The following is a 10,733-nucleotide window of genomic DNA, read 5'->3' as shown; positions in this document are numbered from 1 at the left end:
TTAAGTTAATAGTCCTGTTCCTCAGGAAGACGGTTTATTTACATTTTTTAATGTAAGAAGGTTGTATCATTTTCTGTGGATGGATATGAAGTCTGATATTGCATATCTCTTAAAATACCCCCCCCCCTAAAAAAAATTATTGCTGATTGCTAGAGTTTAAAACAAACCATTTTTAATAAGCTGTGAAGTTGCTACAGATTCAGATATAGAGATGGCAGAATGGCTGTCTGGAGCTGTACTTTAATGAAGGAGGTACAGTAGATTACCTGTTGAACCTTATAATAATGAAAACAACTGTTTGGGGCTCAATACCTGGATGAACAGTCTTTGTTTCGCTCAAAGGTGAAAGAAAGTGAGAAGGTGTAAATGGAGCCCCCTTCAACAGACAAAGTCAATAAAGAGGCGCTCTGTGCCATTCCCTTATCCACACTGTAAAATGTAATAAGTTGAGTTAACTTAAAAAAGTGAGGAAACCGATTGCCTTAAATTTATAAGTAAACTAATGTATTACTTTTAAGTTGGTAAAACTAAATAGTATTTGTAAACTAAACTTATTCATTAAGTAAAGTATAGTATTCATTTTAAGTTGGCAAAACTAAATAGTATTTGTAGACTAAACTTAAACATCAAGTACAATTAAGTACTGGTGACTCAAAAGCATTAGTTGAGTTAACTTATTATTAGTGTTCACTTTACTAGTAAATTTAAGGAAATCGATTGCCTCACATTTTTAAGTAAGCTAAACTAACAAAAACGAGTAAAGCAAAAAACGTTGTCAAAACATTCATTTTAATGTAACCGTGTACAAAATTGTTTTTTAAAGCAAAAAAGGGTTGATGGTGAGTGATTAAAAGAACCAATTAATCAACCCTACAATAAAACATTTGTGTTACTGCACACAGATAACCGATTAAAACATTTTTGTTGTGGGTATAGGGATTTGTCACCCATCAACCTGGATACAACACCCTAAATGCAACAGACACAATACGAAATCTTTGTTATTACTAACAAACATCTTGACTAAAAGTTTTGGTTTTGCATTCAGGTTGGAAGGTGTCCGATTAAAACTATACCAAAAAAATTAAACAACAGACCTACTGCAACACGGTCTTGTTTCTGCCATCAGAAACACAAAGAACACACCTTGACCAAAACATCCAATTTATGCAGCAATTAGAGTTTTGTTTTTGTTCTTGTTTCTGCAAACACTTAAGATTTTAAATAAAACATTTGTTTTAATCAGTCATCCATCAACAACATTGCAAAAGTGCAACAACAGACCTACAATCACATGGTCTTTTTCTGCCATCAGAAGCATAAAACAAAAACAGATAAAAACATCAAGGTTAAGTTGCAGGTATTAAGATTTTTAATCAGTCACCCATCAATCTGGATACAACACCCAGAAGGCAACAATAGACCAATTGGTTTCTGCAATTAAAAATATATTGAACAAATTCTTGACTACAAAGCTTTTAGTGACTGGAGTTTTTGTTTTGTATCCAGGTTGGCAGGTGACTGATTAAAAAAAAAAAAAAAATGCTGCAACAGACCTACAGTAACATGGTCTTGTTTCTGCCATCAGAAACATACACGCAAAAAACAAACCTACAGTAACCAGACTTGTTTCTGCAATCAGAAACAAAAACAACAAAAAAACATTAAAACAGTAGGTTTTTTAGTGATTGCAGTTTTGGCTTGAGAGATTTGTGCCCCAGGGAAAGAAAAACCCTTTGAATGAACTCAAAAGTGTATTTAAGCTGTGAAGGGTACTCCATATTTAAAGCATAGATCAGTCCAAAAACAAAACACATGGCATGTGGAACATTCTCAAGTCCATCCATTGCTATAAGACCCTCCAAAATGATTGCTGTATCAGTGACCTCCAATGGCAAACCTTGTGGAGACATGGGGCTGTCCTCTGGCACCACAGTGAGAATTCCTATTGATACTTGAGGTGTGACAATATCAATATCCTAAGAAAGAAAGAAAGAAAAGCAATATTAAAATACATTCTTATATTGCAAACGCAAACAAGTGCATGTTCCTTTTAAAAATTTAAACTGCTTAAGGTGCTGTTATTAGTTCTTGAAGTAACTATTTGTAACAGGGCTTCAGTGGGAATTGTCAGTGATAATTTGGACCTTTTCAGCAAAAGCATCTTTGAAACATTTAATAACAATATCTTTTTAGTAAAACAGTTACATCCATCCCATGATCGGTTTGGTTTCAAACATTCCTCAAAATGTCCTCGTGTTCATCAGAACAAAAATGTATACAAGTTTGTAACAAAATGAGATCCTTTCCCTATCCTTTTAATGTTTAATTTATTATTTAACAATAATTATTGGTCATCGAAAGGAGTTTGTTTTTGTTGTTACTGCTGAAACCGTATATACCAGCAGAGAGTGAAGCGATAGAGTGGAGAAGGGATGCTGCTAAAACTGTCACGGGACATAGGTAAAGAATGGCTAAATATAGAGACCTCTTTGCGCAGAGTAGTTGGATTGAAATTGAATTGGAAAATTCAAGACACTATTCTATATGAGATTTTTATACTTTGAAAACAGTTTCATCCACATTTTAAGATTTGATCAAATGTTATGGAAAACAAAGAATATATTTTACTTGCATTTTATTTATCTTCTATGTACTTTATATAAGATCTCTTAAATAAACGTAATGCTGACACAAAAATTGGGAGATCTTTCTTGTAGCATTTTTTAAAAGATATTAAATTAGAATACTTACAAAACATGTTTTGAAGAAGTCTGTAGTGTCTTCTCCAAGAAGGACTGCAAGACCACGGAGAACTGCTGTCCGTCGAGCAGTGACATCAGTGATGTTCTAACAAATAACACATAAAACATCAAGATCAAGAGTGAAAACAGATCACTTTAAACTTGACAAAAAACACTTACTGCAGACTTCATTTGTATTAGATACTCTGAGAGCTTTTTTCCAGCTGTGCCTTTCTTGGATTCAAAAATCTCCAGAAAACGAGAAGTATTTTTATCAAGGGCTGAGAAGAATTCTTGCTTGAGGTTTTTGCTTGTTATCCGGTTGAACTCAGCAATAATCTACGAAAAGGAGAACAAAAACACATTAAGACTTGAAACATTTTTATATGCCCTAGATAAAATGTGTCTTAATTACCTGACTTTCCCTGAAGAGTGCTGGCCATCTTTGTAAAGTCTCTTTTACTGAAGGCTCCTTTTCAACCAACTCTTTTCTTCTTAGCGAAAAAGTTATGTCCATGTACTGTGCTATCAGTGTAGAACTTGGATGTCGTTTCTTCATTTCCTCCACAATTTCTAATCGTTTTGATTCCATGCTGCTTTCATTTTCACCAGCAGGCATATTGGGTAGAAAATTTATCTCGAATCGTTTGGGTTTCTTGACATTTCTTGGAGAATCTTGGCTCCCTCTTTTCATTGAATTAACAAGAACATCGGTGCATCCAGCTCTCCTTAGTTTGCTCCTGTAATTACCCATTTTAAACTTTATACTGTTTTTCCATCCGTTCCATCCAGTGGAGGAGCCTGGTTCAAAAAGGCATGGATGTTTTTTGACAAGTGCCGATGCAACATCATTGAAATCTTCTTCACGGGGATATGCTTTAAATTTGTACATGGCCTCGGCAAGCTTTTCAAGTACTTCATGTTTCATGTCCCTGGGAACTTGCAAGTATGTCTTATCTCTCATAAACAAAAGGTTTCCCTGGCGCAGTCTGTATTCCACATTCACGGAAAAGCTGGGAATTTCAAATGTTTCTGGCCATGGATCCTGGCGTGTAAGAGGTGACTCTTCTTGAGAGGTAACAGACATAATGTCGGTGTCAGCCTGGCTCGGTGTAGGTGATGTCACAAGAGAGATTACCTTCAAAGTGGGCTTCTCAGGTAAATCTGCAATGTCAGTAAGGTTAACAAGTGCATTGTTAAAATCAGCGTCTTCATACTGAAGAGAGAACGTGTATGGAAGATCAAGATGCTGCCCAAGCTGTTCAATCAGGGAGTCCAGGGTTTGTGGTTTGCTAGGAAGTGTGACCTTCCGTATATCATTGTCAGTCACAATCACTCTTAAAACAGTTCTTGTCTCCATTATGTCATGTGGACCTAAAAAATAATTTGAGAAAACATCCACAATTTTCAGTATTAGACCCCAGACAACATTCAGCACAAGATGAAGTGTTTAATTGTAACAAATATCCTGCCTTGTATTTTGTAGGTTGGCAGTGGAAACAAGTCATTCAAATCAGACAGCTTAATGACTGACATAAGTGGTACATGGCTGGACAATTCATAGGAACGCAGATGCTCAGTGTACCACGCTGTCTGTTCTTTGCACACAAACAAAACATCTGTGTTGATGACTACAATTTTAACAATTTGCCTGAAATCAGGAAGACCTGAACAGGAGCCGACAGAAACAACTACATCAGGACAGTACTTAATACCATCAATGCATACTGAGGATGTAACAAGGACAGTGCTTTGAGCACCAAAGTTGTTCTGAAGAACATTCTGAACATTCTCAGGAAAAGATGAAATCAGTGTAACTGCAACTTTTTCCATCTGCACAGAAGGCTTGAAAAAAGAAATTGAATCCATGTGGTACGCCATCATTCTTTGATGTCGGACTGCCAGAGTTTGAGGGACATTTTTGAAATTCTTTGTGTCACGAATTATTTGCTTGAAGAACTTATGTTTGCCTTCAAAACGCATTGTCCAGACATCTCTTAAAGGCCCATACATTCGTATAAGTTGTGGGTAATGCTCAATGTAATGGTGTTTGGGACGCAATGCAAAATGAGGAAATGCTGTTAAAAGCAAACCTCTATGCTCTGAAATTTTATCCCCAAGGAAATCAATAGTTTCCTCAGTGAATCTGAAGGACGTCGCCAGTTCCAAAATGTCTTTCAAAAGCATTAAAATCTCCCATGATGGATCGTTCTCTGGGATATCAAATCCAATCATGAGGGGAAGAAGTCTTAGAAGTGCCCAATTTTCATGGCCATTACCACCAATTGTGCCTCTAGAGGCAAAGGCAACTGGAATAGTTTGAGGCTGATCAGTCTTGTCCATGAATTTGTATGGAAACTGCTTGATTGTTCTGTTTAAGTAGTCAAGAGTAATGTACTTTTTGTTGATCAAATCATTAAGACACATTGCCATTTCAACGGGTATGACACCCTCTAAGAGATCATGCATGAGGTCAGGTGGAAAGCCGCCGATAGTGTGAAAATAGTCTAGCTCTCTGAAGACACAACTACCTTTCACACCATACTGTTTAACCAAACTCTGATCTTTTAAAACTTCCTCAACTTGCCTTTCGTGATTTAGCTTGGTCCTGGATTCAAATGCTCCTGTCCGTACCTCTCTTTGTTGGATTTCGCTCTTCTTCACCATACAGAAGCGACAGGGGTGTTCCACAATGAAACTCTCTTGGAATCCTGCCAAGGAGTGGGCACCAAGGTTATCAGCAGACACACAGAGAACAGTTCCCAATAAACATTCTCCTAACCGCTCTACAAAGACGCCATGTTTCTCTAATGTTTTCAGATCTTGAACAAGAGGGTGTAGGACTTTTTCATATCCACACCGTTTCACTGCACTAGCTTTGCATAAGATTGCCAACTGAATTGCATGAAGAGAAGACAGATACTTAGAGGGAAGATTGGCAAGGACCCAGTAAACACTGAACATCTTGTGTTTCTTTTTTGAAGTGCCAAGAGGGTTGGCAATTTCAAATTCATCAGTGTAGAGGGTAAGTAAAATCCTACATTTTTCTGCCATCAGAAAAGGATTCTCAGAGTAGTTAGTGCCATCTCTGTAGGAACTAATTCCACATGCACTTCCATCGGGAGCAAGAACTTTATCAAGGACCTCTGATCGGTTTAAAAGCAGCTGTAACATGTTCAAGATTGGCACATATGCAAAAGACTGTGATTCTTTGTCGAGTTTGTATTCTATTGGCATAACTATTGGAAATTCTTTCTCAAAGTATGATGCTCTTTTACTGATGGTAGATAGAGGCTCACCAGACTCAGTCATTTTTAAGAGCAGATTATTTTCTGTGACAACTTTCACAATTTCTTTCAAAACATTATCACTATAAGTGATTTCATGTTGATTTAAAATCTGTTGAATGCCATTACTCAAAAGTGGCCTTGACAGAAGAAAAATCTGAGTAATTTGTTGTATTACTTCTTGTACTGCTGCATCAGATATATGCAGAATGGTTTGCATCTTAAGGAAAAGCAATCCTAAATTATGCTTTAGTTGTCTCTGTAAATCATCTAGACTTTGATTTGGGTCACCTTCTTCATATTCATCCTGGCCAAACTCTGTAGAATCAATTGAATCATAGCAAGAAGCTGTACTTTGTGTAACATCTTGCTGTAAATCGGCAGCAATATTTTGCAACTCCACTAAAATGTTGGGCTTTAAGTTCCTCTGCGTGCTAAACTGGTGTTGCTTACTTTTATGAGCATTAAATGTGGAATAAATTCTGCTTTCAAAATTGCAGTCTTTGTATGGGCACTGAACCATTTCATTATTTTTCAGATGTTGACGCAAATGGCAGAAAAACAAGGATTCTGTGCAGGGTTCTTTAAATTCACAAAGAGGACAATGAAATATCAAAGGTGCTGGTTCTGATCCACTTGTTTGTTTTGCATTTTCAGAGTGATTTCTTGTTAAATGCACTTTTAGAGCATTGAATGATTTAAAAGAACACAAACAGTCTGTGTGAAGACAAGGAATTTGGTTGGTTCTTGTGTAGCTTCCATGTTTAATCCGATAATGCTTCAATAGCAGAGCTCTCTTTTCACAGAAATAAACACAGAACTTACACTTCCACTGCATGTCCACTGCACTCTTCAAAGAAACATTCTGCAAAAAAGTTAACAGAGTTAAAGTATATGGATTAATAACAAGCAATTTGTAAAAACAATTTTTAGCATCCACTTTAAAAACTTGTATAAAATATTGGTTTCTTTGCAGCACCTCTTATTTAACATTCTTTTGCATTTTAAGGCATTAAATTAATGGTTTTCGTGTCGATTCGTTTGAAAAGACAACAGAGAAAGACGATTTAAACTGGCTCACGAATCACTAATTTGTTCAGTATATGGTCTGAAGGCACGTGAGGTGTTTAAAATCAGAATGAGTTTTTAGTCTCAAGAAAAAAACGTCGCTTAGACACACGTGCTTACAGAATATATAACCTTACACATTATTGTATTTATTTTAGAACACAAGGCAAAAATCCTGTATACTATGCTCAAATGTTCAATTGCAGGTATGAGTAACGTTACACGTGTAAAGAGCTTCTCTCGTCCATCCCTAATCTGAAAACCGTTGTTTATATATAAACGACATCAACACTAATTATAAACGTGTTACTTTTCCATTGCATACATTTTACTCAAGTAATTATTAAGACTATAGCTTCAACTAATCATTTACACAGTAACTTGTATTTTACTTAAGTTTTTGTTACTCTATCCACCTCTGAAACTTGTCTGTTGACCTAAAACACGTTTATCTTTAAAGCGAGACGATTACCAATTATTAGATTGCTAAGAGCAATCCAACGTCATCCATCGATTTTATATAAATATTTTAACAAAATATTACTGTTTATGAACTTTGATTGATATATTATTATTTTGTAATGAAAATGTAGCAGTTAAACTATAAAAAATGAGACTCACCTTATCATTCTCTTATCCAGCCACGTGCAAATTAATGAACCTGCTATCTGAACCAAGTAACTAGCATGTGCAGTCGTCTTCTTCTTCGTCCAATTAATGATCTCTCACTCCTTTGGAGTATTATCGCCACCTACTGTATATCTGGTGCATTCACAATACTTAAACTTTTAAGTTGAGCTAAATGAACAAGTTGAGTTTAAGCACTTTGAGTGGGGAAAAAGTTGGAATTACTTAGTTAAACTAAGTAATATCAAAAAACTTAATAAAGTAAGTTAAGTTTACTTAATCATTTTAGTAAGCTCAGCAATTACATTTTACAGTGCAGATCCTCTGGGATTTGACTTCAGGATGGGTTTCTCTGAGAAATGTGCTTGTGGACGGTGATCAGATGAAGATCAAGATGCTGATACCAAAGTTAAATCTTACTTAATTAATAATTTGTTTCTTATCGCCACACTTTTGTCAGGTCATCTGTTGACTTGACTCAGCAAAAAGAAGAGAAGAACAGTAAGCTGTGCTCTCCTGTGGCTCAAATGAATGTTGTTTAAATGGTCTCCAGGTGCATGTTTGCATTGAAATGCTCTGTTTTGTTTGGCTGAAAGCTGGTGACAAGAGACATTTAATGCTACAAATACAAGCAAGTCTCGTTACGGGTTGCCCACCTTGGATGAATATTTAACAGTGCGTGCTGTGAGAGACCTGACTGCCATTTCTTGCATTATTTACCACATTCTGGCTTGTCTGTAATGCTCATGTGGTGCATGGTTTAAAGTGACCGAAAAACACCAGCACCAAACCACATGGCTTAATCCGAACATGAACAGAATATAACAAAGTGTGTATCTTCTAAGCCAGCGTGCAGTTTGACTCAATTTCATTTCCACTATGAGTATATCTTAGAGCAGCAGCTTTAAATGTAAGTCATAAGATTCATTTAAATTATTACTAAATAAGAAAATTATTATTAAAATATTAAAATCTCATTTGTTTTCTAGACTGTACTGTAGTTGGGATAGAGTGCTTTTCAGATGTTTCTTCTACAGTAAAAAAAAAAAAAAGATATTGGGCCCTATTTTAACGATCTGAAACGCAAGTGTCAAAGCGCGAAGCGCAAGTAACTTTGTGGGCGGGTCTCGGCGCTGTTGCTATTTTCCCGGCGGGATAAATGGCTCTTGCGCCCGGCGCAAATCTAAAATGGGTTGGTCTGAAGTAGCTTCATTATTCATAGGTGTGGTTTGGGCGTAACGTGAAATAAACCAATCAGAACGTCATCCAACATTCCCTTTAAAAGCAGGTGCGCAAGTTCCATTATGGATTGCTATTATTATGGCGTATTTACCAGGCGCACGCCAGGAGCGGTTCACAGCCGAGGAGACTGATGTTCTTGTAAGAGCAGTGAAAGACAGAGAACTTGTGTTGTATGGGGATGGGAAAAACCCACCCAAAATAGCGTCGGTTAAACAGGGGTGGGAGGAAATAGCCACAATTTGTCAGATGTCCTTATATACACATATGTCTTGCCACTATTTGGCCAACAGGTCTGATCCTTAATTACTACAATTAGCCTGAATAATTTGTAAGCTAGATTTATGTCTATTTTTTCACATCTTCTTTTACACCACAATGATTTTCGTCATCTCACGTGTTAATATTTTTTTAGTGTAACAATTTATGATTTGCAAAAATAACTGTTGCATCTGTGTAGATTACATGAGCAAAGTGTATGCACTTTGTGCACGCTATACATTATGGTCAAGCATGCGCCCTTAAAATAGCATAATGAACAATGCGCAACGCACCACTGACTTTAGACTAGTTTTTTCTGGTCAGTGGCGCAATTGTTTAATGGAACAGCAAAATAGCACCAGGGATTGTTTGCGCCGGAACACGCCTCCTTTTTTGCGCTGAACCGCCCAGGGAGCGCAAGTTCATTCACTAGTTTAGCGACGTGCTTCTGTGGAGGTAAAAGCGTGCTTTGCGCGGGTGCAAAATAGGAATGACACATGCGTCGGTGTACAAAGTCAATTGCGCTGGGTGCAAGATAGGGCCCCTTGTGTGTGTCGAGACATTTTAGAGTTTCTGAAGAGATTGCAAAAAGTTAGTCTCCGATTTGCCAAGCTGCTAACGTCTTCAATTAAAAGTAAGAAATTTCTTTATGGACAAAATTATCTAAATTTTAAAGCCAAATTATCTGAACATGCCACGCAGTATAGACATTAATTATTTTGTAGATATTATCTTATTGTGTCCATTTTTTCCAATTGTATTCATTGTATCTAAATATATGAGACAAAGCTAATAGTAAAAGCATAATTCTGTTATTATTAGCTATAAAAGAGCCACTTATGATAGATGAAGGGTGAATGAAGAGTCTGTAATTTTTATGGTAGGTTTATTTTAACGTATAGAGACAAAATAACAAACAACAAATCCAGAAAAAATTAATTATATAAAGGTTAGAAATTGATTTGCATTTCAGTGAGTGAAATAAGTATTTGATCCCCAAGCAAAACATGACTTAGTACTGGTGTAGAAACTCTTGTTAGCAAGCACAGAGGTAAGACTTTTCTTATAGTTGGTCACCAGGTTTACACACATCTCAGGAGGTGTGATTTTGATCCACTCCTCTTTACAGATGCTCTCTAAATCCTTAAGGTTTCTTGGCTGTCGTTTGGCAAGTTGAAGTTTCAGCTGTCTCCACAAATTTTCTACAGGATTGAGGTCTGGAGACTAGCTAGGCCAATCCATGACCTTAATGTGCTTCTTCTTGAGCCACTCTTTTGTTGCCTTGGCGGTATGTTTCGGGTCATTGTCATGCTGGAAGACCCATCCATGACCCATCTTTAGTGTTCTGGCTGAGGGAAGCAGGTTCTCGTCCAAGATTTTACAGTACAATGTCCTGTTCATTTGCCCCTCAATGTGGTGAAGTTGTCCTGTACCCTTAGCAGAAAAACAGCCCTGAATCATAATGTTTCCACCTCCGTGTTTGACTGTAAGGATGAAGTCATAGTCA

At 36.8% G+C, this 10,733-nt stretch overlaps 1 protein-coding gene across 3 annotated transcripts; it reads right to left on the bottom strand.

The window, feature by feature from the left end:
- Positions 1–772: 772 nt before the first annotated feature.
- Positions 773–8,016, bottom strand: LOC113093842 (sterile alpha motif domain-containing protein 3-like). Of its 3 annotated transcripts, XM_026259421.1 has the most exons (7): positions 7,721–7,745; positions 6,857–6,896; positions 5,379–5,455; positions 3,160–4,118; positions 2,925–3,083; positions 2,755–2,850; positions 773–1,979 (listed from the first exon to the last, which is right to left on the bottom strand). In XM_026259421.1, the coding sequence occupies exons 4-7, from the start codon at positions 4,102–4,104 to the stop codon at positions 1,665–1,667; spliced, it is 1,515 nt and encodes a 504-aa protein (XP_026115206.1). In that variant the 5' UTR covers positions 4,105–4,118; positions 5,379–5,455; positions 6,857–6,896; positions 7,721–7,745; the 3' UTR covers positions 773–1,664. The 3 variants fall into 3 exon arrangements, with proteins under 3 accessions (XP_026115206.1, XP_026115204.1, XP_026115205.1); XM_026259419.1 differs by lacking the exon at positions 5,379–5,455 and having other exon boundaries at positions 7,721–8,016; XM_026259420.1 differs by lacking the exons at positions 6,857–6,896; positions 7,721–7,745 and having other exon boundaries at positions 5,332–5,455.
- Between the last annotated feature and the right edge of the window lie 2,717 nt (positions 8,017–10,733).

Source organism: Carassius auratus, unplaced genomic scaffold, assembly GCF_003368295.1.
Source record: "Carassius auratus strain Wakin unplaced genomic scaffold, ASM336829v1 scaf_tig00215170, whole genome shotgun sequence".
Classification (NCBI taxonomy): Eukaryota; Metazoa; Chordata; class Actinopteri; order Cypriniformes; family Cyprinidae; genus Carassius; species Carassius auratus.
Note: the sequence above shows the minus strand (reverse complement) of the source record. Positions and strands in the feature narration are given on the sequence as shown.